The sequence below is a fragment of the Heptranchias perlo genome, chromosome 2 (assembly GCF_035084215.1).
Source record: "Heptranchias perlo isolate sHepPer1 chromosome 2, sHepPer1.hap1, whole genome shotgun sequence".
Taxonomy (NCBI): Eukaryota; Metazoa; Chordata; class Chondrichthyes; order Hexanchiformes; family Hexanchidae; genus Heptranchias; species Heptranchias perlo.
In genome coordinates, this window is record NC_090326.1 from 35,828,806 (window position 1) to 35,847,935 (window position 19,130).

Here is a 19,130-nt window from a genome sequence, read left to right on the forward strand (position 1 = left end):
TTTCCATCGAAGTTGCTGCAGCCGGTTGGGAGAAACTCTGAGGAAATTCCCAGCGATAATGTTTTAGATTAACGAGTGTGGGGGATCAGCAAACTACTTCCAGGTTTAGAAACGGGAGGCAATGTCTGAGGTGCTGCTCCGTTCCCAGTGCAGGGCCGTGCTAGGGCCGAGTACGGTAACAGATGGCGGTACAATATTGTAGCCGCGATGTTCTGATCAACGTTTGCCACTAGCGAGGTTCGACACTGGGAGTGGCTCCTTGCTCACTTACCTCCTTGGAGGTGTTGCACCCATGGCTTCTTTTACCCCCATTTTTAGCTCCTTTTTCTGCCCTTTCTTTAGGTCCGCCTTACATTCTCATCTCCCCAAGGCCTTCGGCCTTCTGTCTCTGGCCTTCTTGTGTATCTGCTCCCTGCCATTCTACTCATCCTACTCCTGCTCCTATCTCTTATGGTCACCACAGGCGGCAGAGCCTTCAGCTGCCTCGGCCCCACTCTCTGGAACTCCTCCCCCATACCCCTCCGCTTCTCTCATCTCTCTCCTCCTTTTAAAACAACCTTCTCAAAACCCATTTCTGACTAGACTTTTGCGTTACCTCCTAATCTTCCCTTTCATAGCTGTAGGACCTCAAATGATGCCCTAGCTGAGAACAGCTAACTCGGCACTGACTGGACCTTGACCATTGGACTCCCGGTGTCTGTGGCTCAGTTGCACGATGTGTTCACCAACTAAACCACTGGGTAAGTTTGCTCAGAGGGTGTATGATAGCCCTCTGAATCGCAAGAATAGATTACCGCCTCAAACTTACTCACTGTTATTTTTCATAGTTTGTTTTGCTCATACTCTGCAGTTTTGAGCAGTTTTGTTATTAACTGCTGACAGTTTATGTTATATTCCTAACGCACTCAGAAGTGGATAAAAACACCTTGTGATATCAACAAAAAAATGTGTTTTTTTATGCAGGGCTGCTGAACAGCATTAGCTAAAGTTAGCACGTATCATACCCAAACCGAGTGGTTCAGCTGTGGTCATAAACTGCAAAAGTGATGTCGGATTGGTTATCAAATTCATCTGCAGCCCACCATTCTGTAACACACTGTGTGGGAGCTTTGTAGTCATTTTCTACCATTATTCATTTGAATTGCTGTTTAGCTTCATGTCCTCTGGTGCAACGGCTTCCATGTTAGTGCATTTAGCTCTCCCACTTCTTACACCTGGTGTTTTATTCCAGCTAAATCCTAATTAAATACAAATCTGATTATAAGGAGAGAAAACTTGGCAAAAATATAAGAGTGTTTTTTTAAATGCTAAAATATAAAGAAATGTCACAGGGATTACGTCAGTGTCAGTTCCAGAGATCCATTGTGCACGGGTATCCAACCTGTGGCCTACGAGCCACAGGCAGCCTCCCTAGTCCTAGTAATCCAGGCCTTAAAGCCCAGGCAACTCAGTCCTATTGGTTCTTGTATTTCTTATTTGCTGGTTTGACTGTTTGAATTTTGTGGGTTTGGAGGTTTGGACAGGGCCTGTTCTTAGCTCTGTTGACCCATTGGTGAATAAATTCAAACTCCCAACGCCGAGTCTGTTAGTATCAGCAAATTAAGGTAATGCATTTAAATTTTATTTGTGCCTCCCTAGGCTCCATGAGATGCACCTATGTGGCTCACAAAGACAAAAAGCTTGGACACCACTGGTTCTTATATTTCAGGCTATTCCTCACTAACCCTCTGTTTCTGAGACTCCACCAAGGCAGAAACTTGGACACTCCTGCCATAATAGATCGTGCTCCAATACCAATCGTTAAATACTTTTCTTTTATTCCTCTATTACCTCATTAAAGTCTCTCCATGTATTCACTGACTGAGCAAGTACGATGGGGCAGGCGACCTGCTGGCATGCCTGCGCCAATGCACTCATACCTGGGCACTAGGAGGTACAAATGGCTGGTTTATTATAAAGTAAAATTCATGCAGTAATCACACTTTTCAACAGTAAGTTATTGAAATAAAAGCCTACCCTTCCAAGAAGTGTTTATCCAGCTAATTTTCATCTCTTATGGGCAAGCCCCGGCCCCTCTTGACTGCTCCCTGTTTTGGGTGGCCCGGCTAAGAATGAGAAACTTGCAGCGTGAAGAGACTGAGGCCATAAGTTCAAGCAGGTGCTGCAGTGTGCTTGAAACCAACTTGTATAGAACCTTAGTTAGACCACACTTGGAGTATTGTGCACAGTTCTGGTCTCCATATTATATAAAAAGGATATAGAGGCACTGGAGAAGGTGCAAAATAGATTGACAAGGCTGATACCAGAACTGAGAGGTTATACCTATCAGGAAAGACTGAACAGGCTGGGACTCTTTTCTCTGGAAAAGAGAAGGCTGAGGGGTGACCTGATAGAGGTCTTTAAGATTTATGAAAGGGTTTCATAGGGTAAACATAGAGAAGGTGTTTACACTTTTGGGGGTGACCAAAACTAGGGGCCATAAATATAAGATAGTCACTAATAAATCCAATAGGGAATTCAGGAGAAACCTCTTTACCCAGCGAATGCTTAGAATGTGGAACTCGCTATCACAAGGAGTAGTTGAGGTGGCTAGCATAGATGCATTTGAGGGGAAGCTAGAGAAACACAGGGGGGAGAAAGGAATAGGAGGATATGCTGATAGGGTTAGATGAAGAGGGGAGGGAGGAGGCTCGTGTGCAGCATAAACATCGGCATAGACTAGTTGGGCCGAATGGCCCGTTTCTGTGCTGTACATTCTATGTAATTCTATGTATTAGTGAAATCTACATAAAATTGGGTCTTTTAAGTCTTATTCCGAGACTCCTGCATCACTTGTCGGCTCCTGGCCTTGATGCTGTGAAATCCAGTGCTTTTATTTGTCCAGCGCTGCTGGTTCCTGCAGTGCTCTAAGACTGGACACTGGACAGACCAGTTGATAAGCAGGTCCCCTGGACCGCCAGTCTCATCGGGTCCCGGACATTTTACTTGTGCAAAACCCGCGCTTCGATAACCTGGCAGCACTGGCGCAATATAAAAGCACTTCAAGCCTGCCGTCAATCACTGGAAACCGAATTAACAGCATGAAGTGTTGGGTGCTGGCCTACGAATGCAAGGCACTGGAATCTCACCTTAAAGGTCCTTTAAAGTAAGTGCAGGACATACCAGAGCAGGTGCGATGACTATAGATATCACATACCATTACATCATTAAATCCCTGTGACCAAAGACACGTACACAAGGCATGTACACAATGTTTATACAGTGTGACTTATGGGATGACTAAGCTGTGTGTTTTAATCAATTAGTTTTTACTGTGAACTCCTCCGCCATACCCAAATACAGACGTGACTTTTCTGGTGATAACTGCACCTTTAATCTGATACAGAGCACTGCGAGCCCAGTGCCGAATGCCTGCAAGAATGTTTGCATGAAGTGAGCAGGTACAAGCATCCTGCTTCACCTAACCACTTCTCAGAAAGCTTCTTAAAAACTTCCACCGGTTTGTTCATTTTCATTTTAGTTGTCATTAAAACAGATAGTTGCTGAAAATCACCAATTTGACATTATAGGGGCATTTTGACCTGCAGCGTGTGGGGAGTCCCTTGCTTGCTGATGTTTACTCCTCAACTAACATCAATAAAAAAACAGGGGGGAGAGGAAGAGGTTGTGGGAGTGGGGGGGGGGGCATAGAAGGGGAGAGATCATGGTGGGAGGGGGCGAGATCACGGAGGGAGAGAGATCGTGGGGCGGCGCGAGATCACGGGGAATGAGAGATGGTGGGGGTTGAGAGATCGGGGTGGGGGGGGGGGGGGAAGAGATCGGGGTGGGGGGGGAAGAGAGATCAGGGTGGGGGGGGGAAGAGAGATCCCGGTGGGGGGGAAGATCATGGGGTGGGGGGTGGCGGAAATGAGACAGAGATCGCTCTCCCTCTCCCTCCTAGTTTTGTCTTGAAGATACTGATCTAAAGTCGTATCTTTAATTTAGCCTCTCTGCATGGTTGTTTACACTCAATTGATGCCTGTAATACAGACAAGGTGCGGCATGTGTTGATACTGGTACAGAGAAGGTTATAGGCACAAAATGGCCTCGAATTTGCCGAAAAAATAATGGCGTTATTAATTTGCACATTAACTGCCTATTAAACTCGCCACAGAAAGTTATGCCGGGAACGATGCGGGCAGGTTGTTAAGATGGCGAGGGGGAGACGGCTGCGTTCCCGTCCCCCACCATCATAACTTACCTGAGAACGGGCATGGGAGGGCCACCTGCCCTCGGCAGACGAGGGCCTACATTACATTGGAAAGCTGCAGCCCAACAACGTAATCGGCGCTGCGACGGCCTGTTAAAATCCACATTTGGGAGGGCCACACGGGGCCACCAACCCCGACACCGCAACCACGGTGGGGGTTCATGGAGAGGCCTGAAGAGGCTGAGGTAAGTTGGAAAAGTGTATTTTATTTACTGCCCTGGGCTCTCCCCCTCCCCCCACAGCGATTGTTCCCGATCCCCTACCCTCCCCACCTTTCTCATTTACTTTCTGTGGACTGTTTCTGTGTTGGGGGCCTGACCCTCTCCCACCCCGATTTTCTACATCATTCCCGCCGGCCTCGTGAAATGCTAATAAAGTGCCGGTGTTAAAATCTCCCTGTCCTCACGCCCGCTTTGGCCCTCACAGCCCCCGATTCCCGCTCCGAGTTAAAATTAACCTCCGAGTCAGAGAGGAGCAGATACACAGACAAAGAGGGTGAGACACACGCGCGCGCGCACACACACACACACACACACACACACACACACACACATCACTGACACTGAGAACCTAGGTGACTGTACCTCATGGAAAAAACATTTTTGCTCTAAATTAGTAGTAGAAAATGCAGAAATGAATGATTAGTCATTGGCCTGTAAAAATATATTGAATCTTTTCTGCTGATTGCACCTACAACACATTCAGTGCCTGTGATCACACTGTCCCGGAATAAACACAACACATTCAGTGTCTGTGATCACACTGTCCCGGAATAAACACAACACATTCAGTGTCTGTGATCACACTGTCCCAGGAATAAACACAACACATTCAGTGTCTGTGATCACACTGTCCCAGGAATAAACACAACACATTCAGTGTCTGTGATCACACTGTCCCAGGAATAAACACAACACATTCAGTGTCTGTGATCACACTGTCCCAGGAATAAACACAACACATTCAGTGTCTGTGATTACACTGTCCCGGAATAAACACAACACATTCAGTGTCTGTGATCACACTGTCCCAGGAATAAACACAACACATTCAGTGTCTGTGATCACACTGTCCCAGGAATAAGCACAACACATTCAGTGTCTGTGATCACACTGTCCCAGGAATAAACACAACACATTCAGTGTCTGTGATCACACTGTCCCAGGAATAAACACAACACATTCAGTGTCTGTGATCACACTGTCCCAGGAATAAACACAACACATTCAGTGTCTGTGATCACACTGTCCCAGGAATAAACACAACGCATTCAGTGTCTGTGATTACACTGTCCCAGGAATAAACACAACACATTCAGTGTCTGTGATCACACTGTCCCAGGAATAAACACAACACATTCAGTGTCTGTGATCACACTGTCCCAGGAATAAACACAACACATTCAGTGTCTGTGATCACACTGTCCCAGGAATAAACACAACACATTCAGTGTCTGTGATCACACTGTCCCAGGAATAAACACAACACATTCAGTGTCTGTGATCACACTGTCCCAGGAATAAACACAACACATTCAGTGTCTGTGATCACACTGTCCCAGGAATAAACACAACACATTCAGTGTCTGTGATCACACTGTCCCAGGAATAAACACAACACATTCAGTGTCTGTGATTACACTGTCCCAGGAATAAACACAACACATTCAGTGTCTGTGATCACACTGTCCCAGGAATAAACACAACACATTCAGTGTCTGTGATCACACTGTCCCGGAATAAACACAACACATTCAGTGTCTGTGATTACACTATCCCAGGAATAAACACAACACATTCAGTGTCTGTGATCACACTGTCCCAGGAATAAACACAACACATTCAGTGTCTGTGATTATACTGTCCCGGAATAAACACAACACATTCAGTGTCTGTGATCACACTGTCCCAGGAATAAACACAACACATTCAGTGTCTGTGATCACACTGTCCCGGAATAAACAACACATTCAGTGTTTGTGATTACACTATCCCAGGAATACCCCCCCGCTTCTCCGATCACCACCTTTTCTGGAAATACCTCATTATCCGTGATTATAATTTTCTACCAGATTTATTTGCATCATTGAGATTGACATTTCACATAAACTTTACTTCTTGCAGACTTTACAGCGTGGGCTGGTTGAGAAATGATGCATTTAAAAAACAAATCCCCTCAGGAGTGTTGTGAAAGACAGCATTTTGTCAGTGGTTTGCGCTTATCATTATTTAGTAATTAAATTCAGGCCAACCAGTTCCCCTCGGGGGTACAGTCAGAGAGCTCCAAACCAGCACAACACTCCCTCACTTTTCTGCGCTAGGGTTCTTATTTGACATTTGTAATATGTTTGTACTTAACAAAAAATAGCAAAAATGAAGACACATGGATTAATGTTCCGAGTGCACGCTCCCTGTGCAGACCATTACCTGCCAAAAGTGCACACTGGGAAATCGCAGGCTGCCTGTGGGTGATTCCTGATACCTGCTCCCGGTAGGTGAGGGTCCGTGCTGGAAACACACCACTCCTAAAGCCTACCCTATAATTTAGCTATTAAAAATTTTCAGGCTCGTGTTTAGCTCGTGAGATTGGCAGGCCATTTAACATGAAGGCAATGCAGCCAAACTTGATTGCCTGACATCCACAAGTGTGCAACTTGCAGCATGGTTCATGTAGAACAATCAGGAGTGGTAATCCTTGAGGGTTCTTTTTCCACCTTAGCTCGGGGACACTTCCCCTACTGCTGCCCTGACTGAAATCATTCAGCACAGACCCGTGACCTATCTGGTTTCTTTGGCTCAATACCCGTACATTCACCAGCCATTAAGGAGCTCCACCTACAAAGGTTTTGAATGTATCATCTACATCATGAGTGTCCAAACCTCAGTCTGTGGCCCATATGTGGCCTGTGAGCCCTCGTCATCTGACCCACAGAGCCCAGGCAACATTCTTTCTATTTGTGCTTACATTTCTTATTAATTGGTTTGTTCTGTTTGAGTTCCATGGGCCTGGTGGATTGGAAAGAACTATTTTTAGTGCAGTTGCCTCATTGGTGACTAAATCCTAAGTCAGAACACCAAGATCTGTTAGTAGCAGCAACTTGATGGTGGCATGGATTTAAACTTTATAAGACTAACTTTCACCTACACTGCCTGGTGGTAATCTAACTATCACCTAGGCAGTGCAGGTGAAAATGACCTCGATGAAGTTATAGAACCCACAAGATTTTCATTCCACCCGAGCTGAAAATGACTCCCTCATGTGTTGCTTCTTGATAACATGCCTATGGAGCCCAAGTACACAAAAAGTTTAGACACTCCCGAGCTCCGTGAAGTTAAACTGCCACAGGCCAACTCGCCTCATTGGCAAGTGTGCCTAAACATTGGTTACCGAGGAGTCGGACCATTGCAAGGAGCCCTCTGCATGGAGGCAGATGCATCCTGGCACAAGGTGAACGAGAAAGAGGAGTAAATATGAGGTTTTAATTTCTGAAGAAAGCTCATCCTTCACTTATCGGCAGCCACGAGGCTTCTTCAATAGTGGTTTGCTAGAACACAAGCAACGTGACTTGCATTCATGCTGTGTCTTTGATATAGTAAAACATCCCAAGGCGCTTCTCAGGAGTGTAATCAGACAAAATTTGACACCGAGCTACATAAAGGGATATTAGGACAGGAGACCAAAAACTCGGTCAAGAAGTAGGTTTTGAGAAGCGTCTTAAAGGAAGAGGGAGCTGGAGAGGAGGAGAGGTTCAGGGAGGGAATGCCAGAACTTAGGGCCTAGGCAGCTGAAGGCATGGCCACCAATGGAAAGGTGATGGAAATCGGGGATGCGCAAGAAGCCAGAATTGGTGGAGCGCAGAGATCTCGGAGGGTTGTAGGGCTGGAGGACGTTACAGGGACAGGGAGTGTTAAGAACCCTGATGTTTCGATGGTGCAGCCATGGGAACTTCTCTAGTGAAATTCAAACCTTAGCATGAACAGGGGTTTAAAGGTCTTGTGACATGAATTGTGTGCACAGTCATAACTCAATTTAATCTCACCTTCAGCTTTCGGCTGCTTCAGCCTAGTGATGTAATTGAACTGGTTTAAAAAAAAGCAAAGGCCTCTCCCATCCCATGGGAGGAAACCTGTTCAAAGTTTGCACTCCCTGCAGATGGCTTATTTGACTAGAATGTGTTTGCAGCTGCTGAACCCCGTTCCTGTACCATAACTGCCCCTTCTTAATTTTATCAAAACCTTTCTTAAAAAGATTCCTTATTGAAATATTATGGCTGATTATAACCGGGACCGCTCTTCCCAGTGCTGGCGTAGATTGTTCCAGCTCCGTTGCCATATTTACTGGGGCCTTCTCTGGGTGACCCAAGTGCCTGCCTGAATCAGGGAAACCTTATTATTCTATGTAAATCGGTATCCCAGGACCCCGATGTGACTGCGAGGGACAACTGGGCGACAACACGTTCTGTCCAGTTGTACCCACTGGTGAATCATAGAATGGTTACAGCACCGAAGGCCATTTGGCCCATCGAGCCCTTGCCGGTTCTTTGTAAGAGCTATCCATTTAGTCCCATTCCCCTGCTCTTTTCCCGTAGCCCTGCAAATATCTTTCCTTCAAGTATTTTCCCAATTCCTTTTTGAAAGCCACAAATGAATCTGCTTCCACCACCCCTTCAGGCAGCGCATTCCACATCATAACTACTCGCTGCATAAAAACATTTTTCCTCATGTCGCCTTTGGTTCTTTTGCCAATCACCTTAAATCTGCGTCCTCTGGTTCTCAATCCTTCCGCCAATGGGAACAGTTTCTCTTTATTTACTTTATCTAAATCCTTCATGATTTTGAACACTTCTGTCAAAACTTCTCTTAACCTTCTCTCCTCCAAGATGAAGAGGAAGAGGCCCCAAAGGATAACTGAAAGACCGAAGCAGGAATGCTTCTCCAGGCTCCACAAGAATAACGTGGGCACCTGCTGTCCAGGGCTTCCCTCCCTCCACGATTGCCCCACCCCGGACCTATCTTTCTTGCCACTTGATATTGTGCCAGCCTGGAGCAGCTAAACTGCAGCAGGACACCCTTTTGGGGCTGCAAGTTACTGGTGGTGTGGTAATGAGGCCCGGCCTTCGAAATGGACCAGGCCCCCCCGCCGGCAGGATCGGGCAGCTGGCCCACGCACTCAATCGGTCAGCAGCCTGAGAATTCAAATCTACCCTGTAGTCTAATGGAAGCTGGTAATCAGAACTAACGTACACCACTGAGGCACCAACAAATGTGTATCACTGCAGTACTGACAAACCCCTATATTTTTCCATTCCTACTTTCGAAAAAAAAGACTAGTGATAATTAAAATTCAAGGTTTTAAAGTATAATGGACTTCCAAAGGGAAAGTTCTTCATTTAAAATATTGTCTTTGTAAACCACCTGTAATGTGCAAAGTGCTATAATGTACAAGGTACTTGTAACACAGAAAGTGTGTGTAACATGTAAAGAACCGTAATGTGTAAAGTACTGTAATTGGAAAGTGTGGTAATGTGTCTAGTACTGTAATATAGATGATGTTTAAGCCAATAAGCCAGCTGCCCTTTATATTTGACCAGGTTAGAAGTAGATCACTGGTTCCAATTCAGATGAATTGCTTCAGGGAATGTTCACATCATTTACTTTGATTAAATTTGTCTTTTTATGATTTTGTTTCTTTTCACCAGGTGATCAAGCACACTACTTTTCAGGGCTTCTTTCTCCCCCAGTTTGTATCTCAAAAAATACCAGAAAACTTAACAATCATAATGAATCGTTTCCTTGTGACGAATGCAACAAGCTAAGCTGAATTTCTGACAAATATTTGGACGTTACGTAGCCTTATTGAATGTCGCCAACAGTGTTTCAATCATGTACACTCCCCAATACAAGACATTGCAGTGACATATGTCTGCTTCAATGCCCATCTGAAGGAAGATTGTCCAATAATATTTTCAAACAAGACCCCCTCCCCCCCACCTCACTTGAGGGGCAGACACTTGACACTGGCCTCAGGAGCTGCATGTCTCCAGTGAACAGTTGGTTAGTTCTTTTCCTGCAGAGTTAAATGCCTCAGGGTTTTAATTGCTGAGGTTGGAAACATTTTTTTAGGTTTTTTTCCAAGTCACTTTAGATTTGTGGATAGTGAAGATTAAATCATTCCTTTTCTGTCAGCCTCTGACCAGAGGGATATAAATCACAATTGTCAAAAAAACATAGGAAGCTCGGTAACTCCAGAAAAAATCTAAGACTCCAAACCAAAGAACTGGCCCTACATGTCAACTCTCGTATACCCTTTGGCTAACTCTAGCCAAGATAAGCTGGCCCAACCTTAGACATCATCTCTAGGTTCATAAAACAGAATTCAAACATTTTCAATGCATCCTACAAACATTAGCCTGTTTGTATTATATCATTCATGTAGGATCTGAAGAAATATTGAAGGGAGGGCCAGCAATTGCTTAAAATGAAGGACGCGCTCAATGTAATCTTGGTTTTTAAGCTCAGTGGAACCTAGCCACAATGTAATTACTTTGCTGGCACCAGTTTCCAAAGATCCAACTGATTAGAATGCTCTGAAATTAGACAGCCTCGTGGTGATATCCGACACTGAGAGCGATTGCCTTTACGTAGTTACAGAACCTCGCCATTTACACTACCTGTAGAAACAGGTCAGGAGCGTGGGCAATGACTGCATTGTTTTAGTTTGTCTGTGTTTGTTGCCATGGCTATTAGGGTGGCAGGCACCCACCTGACCTGATTCCAGAGGAGATTAATGCAATTGATGGAGGGAGTTTGTTTGTCAATATTTTCATTAATACAATGTTTCTCAGTAAAGATAACAATTACATTAGAATGTGCAGTTACTTCAAAAGTAATCCATGTTAAGGAAACACTGGGGATGCAATCCTCAAGGCAAACTGTACCTACAGTTGCTTAAATTGACAGCAGTATCCTGTCCCACTTATACCAGGCCCCAGGCACCTCTGACAAGGTGCTGTACCCATAGTTAGGAGGATTGGAACTGATTTATCACCAACAGGTCACTTGATGTTTAGTTTGAACCTCAACATTTATCAACTGAAGACACCTTTTAAGTGTTCAGTCCAGGCTGTACTCTAGAAATGGTCTCAAAAACAACCTATACATTTTGGTAAATGTCCTAAAAGGATTAAGAGAGTTAGCACATGGTGGGGAGAGCAGAGAAAGTTTATTGGGAAAAGACAGAACATTTTCACTTCAAACAAAGGAAAAGTCTTCAATCTGATGAAGGGTCACATACCTGAAAAACCATAACCTAGTCCTTTCTCTTTATTAGATACTGGCTGACTGTGTATCTCCAAAATTTTCTATATTTATTAAAGTATTTAGAACAGTGCTTGGATTGGTGTAAGAGACAGCACTCATAGGAATACAGAAAAGTACAGGACCAGAAAAGACTCTGCAGTCCATCTGGCCAGTGCCACAAACTAACATCCCTCAATCACTCATTCCTCAAATACCAATCCAATTCTCCATCAACTTTTTCCACACTATCTGCCTCCACTATCTCCCTGGGCAGTGTAGTCTACTCATTCACCACCCTCTGTGTAAAGTAATTAAATCTAAACCCTCTGTGCACCTTCCCTCTTCTAAGCCCTGCTTCTCTGGTCCATGGCAATCTCAAACATTTTGTTGAAGAATATCGTCCCATAGCCTTCTCTTCGCCAAAAGAACCATTCCCTGTCTCCTCAACCTCACCTCACAGCTCGGATGCCTTGAGCTCAGTATCAGTTTGGTTGGTCTGTTATGCACTGCCTCCAATGCCTGGATATCCTTGTTGTAGTGCAGCAACCACAATTGCACACAATACTCCAAGTGTGGCCATACCAATGCCTTGTACAGACTCATCATCACCTCCAGGGAATAGTGCTCTACCCCTCTGGCTATACACAGGAAAAACTGATTAGTTTTCCATATTGCTGCTGCACGTTGCCAGAAAAACTGGGCTTTGAAAGATTAACGGAACTGCTATTAAAAATCCTGACACTGGCCCATTGGGTGCAGCCTCATATAGAGAGTCTACAATGTTGAGGGTTTAGAGGTTAAAACAGGTCAAAGAGCACTATCATTTCTAGTAAAGCAGTTTTCTAGGAATTAAATCTAAATCTCCTCCTGCAACACAGATTCCCAAACAAAATACCTCACTGTCTCTAAAACAGTACTGATACCACAGGAAAGCCCTTAAGTGGTTAGGTAGAAATTTTCATGGCGTGCTATGTAGAATGTTATGTGCAGAATGCAGCTGTGGTACATTCCTTCTCGTGTGTGATAACAGAAAAGTCACAAACAACCTAAAAATCTGCACACTTTCTATCAACACAGAGGATAAGAATGAGTAAACTGAGCAGACTGACCCATTTCACATTTTCTTTGCTGCAAAATAACACATGTGTGATAATTAGGAACATAGAAAAGTTACTGGACCAAACAATACAGACTCTGCGGACCATCTGGCCAGTCACAAAAACTAAAGGGCCGATATTAACCTCCTCCCACCAGTGCCTGAAGGGAACGGACCATATGGGGGTTAAAATAGGGGCAATGTCCTGCCCTCTGGCTTGGCCCTGCACTCACTCCGACCGCCATTTTTAACTCTCGGATATCAGGGCGCAAAAGTCAGGTTCTGATGATGTCATTTAGACCCCGATATCATTTTAACGCTCGTTCGGTGCCTGGTGCCAGCTTCACCGGGCACTAAGGAACAGGAGTTAAAATGGCCCGGGCCTCAGGTTGGCCAGTCAGTACAAGCCTGCCACACACCCCACCAGCCCCACGCCCCAGACATCTCGCTCCATTAAAATAGGGGCTTAATACTCTTTCATCACCCGCTCCCCCAATATATGTGGCAATTAGGCCAAATTATTTCCCTCCACTGCCTCCCTGGGCAGTCCATTCTACACATTCACAACCTTCTGCATAAAGTAGTTAAATCTAAACTTTACCTTCCCTTTTCTAAGCAGTTTATGGCAATCTCAGGCCTAAAGTCACTTTCTAACTTTCCACCCATTGTTAACTTCAGCAGAATGACTGATATGTATGGTACTTGCATATCGTTAACTGAACACTAGATGGCCCCCTGATGGGAGTAAGCATTGTAACAATTGCAGTCCGAGGTCTCTTGCTTTTGTTATTAATTTGACGGAAATACTCTAGAGGGTCTGGAAATAAAAGCAGTTATTTAAAACCACAGCAATTGGACTGCTTATTCTGACATAACAATGACCACATGTACGGGGAAACACTCATTAGTGCATTCAAATAGTAAGTCACTACTCTCAAGTGAAAGTTTCTCTCAGCCCAACAGCATTTAGTAACAAATAAAACACACAGTTGGGTGTTAGTTTGTTGGAGTGCCAGCACACTGAGCCACTGAGGAGGATAACATGCAAGGCTTCCATCAGAAAATGCTTGGATACTGCGGTTGTAAGGGGCTGCTGGTGGGGTGGGGGGAGGGGGGGTAGGGGGAGTCCCTGATCTTAGTGCAGAAGGCTAAGAGCGGAGGCAGGTGCTTCCTCACAGGGAAAGCTAGCGTCACTCCCCCACTCCCCAGCAGCCTCTTACAGCAGCAGTATCTGAACATTTTCGCTTGAATGGGCCATGATGGTACAAATGAGCTTAGGGAGCGGGGGAAGGGGGGGCATATGTATAAGGTTTAAACCATGCTTCTATTAATTTGCAGATATCTCAAGTTGCTGATACTAATGGATCTTGGTGTTCTGATTTAGGATTGATCTACCAATGAGGACCACAAAATTCAAACAGGATTGAGTTGCCTGGATTTCAAAGGCCACATTGTCAGGGCTCAGGGGCATCCGTCAATTTCAGACACAGCAGCAAAGGGTTAGGAGCAGCTGACCTGCCATCTTGTATGGTGACCAAAAGGAGGTGGTAAATAAGTTCCTTCAAACATGTCAGTAGTGTCTTGGTGATTGCGTAAACTTTGTTATCAATCAAAAACTCTACTTATAGAACCACCTTGGGGTAACCTGGTAATACTGATGAGGGCCTGGGATCCATGGAAACGGTCAGTTTATATTCTACACCACTGGAACAACAACTGTGTGTCTTTGCACAAGTTGCAACTTGCCCTAGAGGCTCAGGAGGTCTGTATAATCCAATAAATAAAAAACTGCACTTCTGGCCTTCATGGATGGGTTCAGCCATTCAGTCTGTTGATGGCCAGAACAAATAGTGAGCATTGTTTATGTTGCTGCTACTGGAGGCACTGATGAAGACCATGGGCCTGCAATCTTGGCACCCGGGAGGGCACTTCTTTGGCAGAAGCTGGGGCAAGGCCTGGGGCAGAATTGGGGGCAGGACGCAGGATCTGGAGCAGGACCAGGACCTGGTTCTGCTGGATCGCCATCCTTTTTTTGTTAATCTGCTGAGAAATTTTGATGGGCGCCCCCCCACCAAGGTGCTGACATCAGAAGAGAGGTGGGTGGGATGACATCACCCACCAAAAATCCCACAAGTTCCGTCTCCGACAACCTCAGGATGTCCCAAAGCACTTTACAGCCGATGAGGTACTTTTTTGCAGTGAAGTCACTGTTGCAATGTAGGAAATGGGTTAGAAAAGCAGCTACTTCAAAATCAATACTTCTATTTTTAACTCTTTGAATGATCTTCAGCGTGAACGGCCCAATCCCTCAACGGAGCAAGGAAGTTCTACTCCAAAGGTGTTAGATCTCCGTGGGGGCAAGTGTCAAGAGACCACCTTAAATGGTGCCAGGGCCTGCCCCGTTTATGCAAATGACCCCATCCACATGAATTAGGATGCCGGGGCAGACTTGGTGGCTGAAAAGCCCCCCCCCCCCCCTCCATTGCACTTCCGGTGGCAGAGCAGGCTTCCAGGAATTTCAGAGCCCGCCTTTTTAAGTGGACCTGGGAAAACGCCACAGGTCCCACTGCCACCTTGGTTATCTTCAGATCAGCAGAGTGTATTTATAAAGCCTTTCCTAAGGTAAAATCACATCTCAGAGCGTCTCACAAGTGGAGCAGTGAACACCAGCAGTGGAGGAAGAAGAATTTGGTGGTGGCGGGGGAAGGAGGAAGAGACCAAATGGCAGAATTTAAAGGATGGGTTTATAGGAGGCTTCTGAAGGCAGAGAAGGAGTTGGATTTGGAAGAGAATTCCGTGGGGGGGGGGGGGGGCAGGTGCAGTGGTGGGATGAACAGCCTGTGATGGTGGAGTGGAGAGCGAGCAGTAATTCGGTCACAGAAGCAGAGTCACAAGGGAGGGGTGGAAATAGGATGCAGCGAGACTGGGGAGAAGCCTGAAAAGTTCTTGAATCCACTCAGGCACAGGAAACCGATGGGGCTTGGCAAGACAGAAAGGATGGGTGTGAAGGACTTTGTGTGGGAGAGGACGTGGGCTGCAGAGTTTATTGAAGGGTGGGGTTGCAAGGAGAACATCTGAGAAATCAATCCTTAAGTCGGTGATGGCAACAGATTAAGGGTTTCTGCAGGGATGAGCTAGCAGCGTAAGTAGATAATGTTCCAGAGTTGGACAAGTGGAACAAAGCAGTAGGAGAAATAAATTATTAGTCCCACAGTGAAAGGTGACTTAATTTGCAGCATAACACAGACTGCACACACAATATCCTGGGACTCTTGTTCAAATCTGATCAAACCTTGATGATGAGTTCACACTGACATACCTTTAAGTGGAAGGTGTCCCATTTTATTCCAACCCATTTCAGCACAATGGAGCTAAAGTCACATGCTATTTTAGCTCAGTTTATCTTTTTTTAAAATAACTTTTTAAAAAAGAACAGTAATATTGTAATTTGTGAAACTTAACAGCCTTCCAGCTTTGACAAATACAATCTGGATAAATTTGTGGCCATTTGCTAGTGCATTTCTATTCAAAATTCAATGATAGAAAAAAATGCTTTTTGTCCATCTGCCAACTTAAAATGAATATAAACTAAAAGCAAACGGCAATGTCCTCCAAACTGGCCAGGACCCAAGTGAGGAGTTAAATGGTTGTCATTATACTGTGTGCAGCGTCCTAATGTAAGACACACGCACAGAATATTTTTACTTTATGCCACGTCTGTGGTTTCAGTCTGAGCTGAAGACGAGTGGGATAAAGTGCTGAATTCACAAGATTTTCAAATCACAGGCTCAAATCCACAAGTGTGAACTCAGCTCAGCTGATCTATCTTAACTCATTGATGCCAGTCACCTCTACTTCTAGCTCCTGCTCCCTGTATCCCTGAAATTATTTATATACCCCCTCCAACTTCCAATTTTCCCTCCAATTTCACACCCCTCCCTCCCCCCATAGGAGCTGACTCGTGCTGGGGTACAGTTTCACAGGTGGCAGCAGCCCTTAGTACTTTACTTAAGTGGCCATATGGGTGAGCCTAGACAGTGAGTGTTGGCTATTTCAACTGCACAGGAAATATAACAATTATACCTGGCCCTGTTCACACACATCCGTTACAGCAGGTGTCACTGGATAGCGATCGGGAACAGTCACCCTGACTAGTGAGAACTCTGAGGCTGATCATAATGTGCTCACTGCTACCCTGGCCGAGATCAGCTAACTCAGCACGAAAAGGGAATTGAACTTGGGATTGCACAGGTCAGTGTGGTTCAGGCCCACATCACCTAGGGAGCTGAGTTAAGCTTTTAAACTGCTTCTGACCTTGACCAGTAACACAGACAAGATCTCTCCCACAGCCAAAATACTGAGTTGGGGGGGAGGGGGGTTACTATCTAATTCCCAAGGACCAGAACTAGCACCTCACCCAACAGATGGTAACACAGCAGTGAATTGCCACCAGCTCTTCAATCTCATTCCTTAATGCAATGCTGCAGACCAGTCCCATCTTTTTCTTTGTACATTTAAATGGATTTGGTACTTTTTAAATGGATGTGACCCAGTTGTGCAGTGGATTGTGTACTAACACTCCATGCCCATGGAATTCACAGCCATAATTTCCCAAATGCCAAAGTGATTTTTATTATGTATACATAAATTTAACAAATAGGCATTTAGGAAAGTAAACAGAATGTTAGAATGCATTCTGACTATCAGTTGAGAGAGGTAATTCTAAAATTATATCTGGTGTTAATGAGATCAAATTTGGAATACTGTGTGGTCTCTTTATTTTAAAAAGGATGTTAAATTCTTGGAAGAAGTGCAGAGAAGAGGGCAACATTAATTCCAGAACTGATAGGACAGAACTACAAGAAGGAATTGGCTACTCAGGGACCTCTTGAAAAGATAAGACTGAGGATTGTTGTGATAAAAGTGTTTACGATAATGATGGGGTTATCAGAATATGGGTCTTTTCTTCTATCTGAAAATTTTAAAAAAACAAGGGGTCATCTACGGCAACAGAAAATAGGAAATTCAGGCAAAATATTTTCCAGTAAGAGGGTAATAAACATATGGGACGGATAGCTAGCAAGGGTATTGGAACAAGAAACTGTGAAGGGGTTCAAAAAAGGGACCAGACACTTTCCTGTCAGCAAATAGGATTCAGGGTTATTAGGTTTAGAAATGCAAAAAGGTAACCTTGTGGGCAGTTGGATGATCGGGTCGGTGGACCGATGGGCTACTCGAGTCCGAAATTGAGGTCCCACAATCAGTTGGGATCGGAAGGCACAGCAAGCCAGACTGCTCTCAAACATCTCTAACGTCTGGCAAAGCAGAAGTCTTAGCAACATGTTGCCTCCATGCCCACTCACTCAGGGGATTGTAAGGGGAGGAACGTAAAGGGGAAAATAAATAATCAAAATGATTCAAGCAAATAGAGCAGAGACAGACTTCAGCAACTGGAATGCTGAATACTTGTGAAAAATCTGCATAACTCCCTCACAAAATATTTTCTGTGTCCCACGTACACTACATATGTAGATCATTACATTTTTAGTTTTCAACAGAAAAAAACACTTCCTTTTAATAAGGACCGATAGCTACAACATAAGGAAGTTACACAGAGACCATATTACACAGCCCTGTGCTTTCAGATTGAAATAAACAACTGAAGTGACGTGCCCGGAGCCCACCCCCCCACCAAGCAATCGGAATCTGACACAGCTCCATCTCAAATGGAGAAAGTTCGCATTTAACAAGTTAGAACAGAGCCTTTAGGAACAATCCGGCAAGCAACTCAGCAAGCGCTTGCAGTTGAAACTTTAAATCAATCAGCCAAACCCACAACTCTCCGCAGCGCTACACAGACAGACCCAGCCAGCCACTGTGCAAAGAAAAAAAAATATTCACACACATATATATATATAAAGCCCATTTTACCTTGTGCTTCATTTTATGATCCTCCTAAGTGTCAGACTACTAGCCCTTGGTCCACAGGACGCATTCGGCACCGTGGGTCTCAATTGTGTCACAAACAGGGCATTGCTAAAACCAGAGAGTTAAGGTATGTGAAGCTCGTAGCGTTTGTCGGTCTTTGCACCGCTCGGATCTCCCAATCTCTCAGCTCTCGTTACATTGACACAGCGGCAAAGCTCAACTCATTTGCATGATATGTGCAAACGGGCCTCTCATTGGCTCAGGGGGCAGCTCCACAATTGCATGGGCAAAAGGTAGTGCCTGGCCCTCTTCACATTGACCAGAGAAGGGAGATTGAAGAGGAACAGTCAATGTAACACCCTGCTTTAAGCTCTCAAGAGAAGGAATTCTTTGTCAGATTGGACAGACTTATTTTTTTAAAAAAAATATAAGCTCACAAAGTGAGTTCTGGAAATCCTATTCCTGTGACCTAGCAACCATCAAAACGGCCTCCTAGAATGGATTCATTTCAAAGCCATCCACCTCATGTTCCCCTCATGAAATGGCCCAAGAAACAAAA

General features: G+C 44.8%; 1 protein-coding gene across 1 annotated transcript in view; it reads right to left on the reverse strand.

Annotated features, from left to right (window-relative positions):
* Positions 1-18,750, reverse strand: part of nedd9 (neural precursor cell expressed, developmentally down-regulated 9) — a 56,075-nt gene extending 37,325 nt beyond the window's left edge. The window contains exon 1 of the mRNA XM_068001728.1: positions 18,575-18,750. Within this exon, the coding sequence (XP_067857829.1) occupies positions 18,575-18,586 (12 nt within the window). The 5' untranslated portion in view covers positions 18,587-18,750. The remainder of the gene's footprint in view (positions 1-18,574) is intronic.
* Positions 18,751-19,130: the final 380 nt, after the last annotated feature.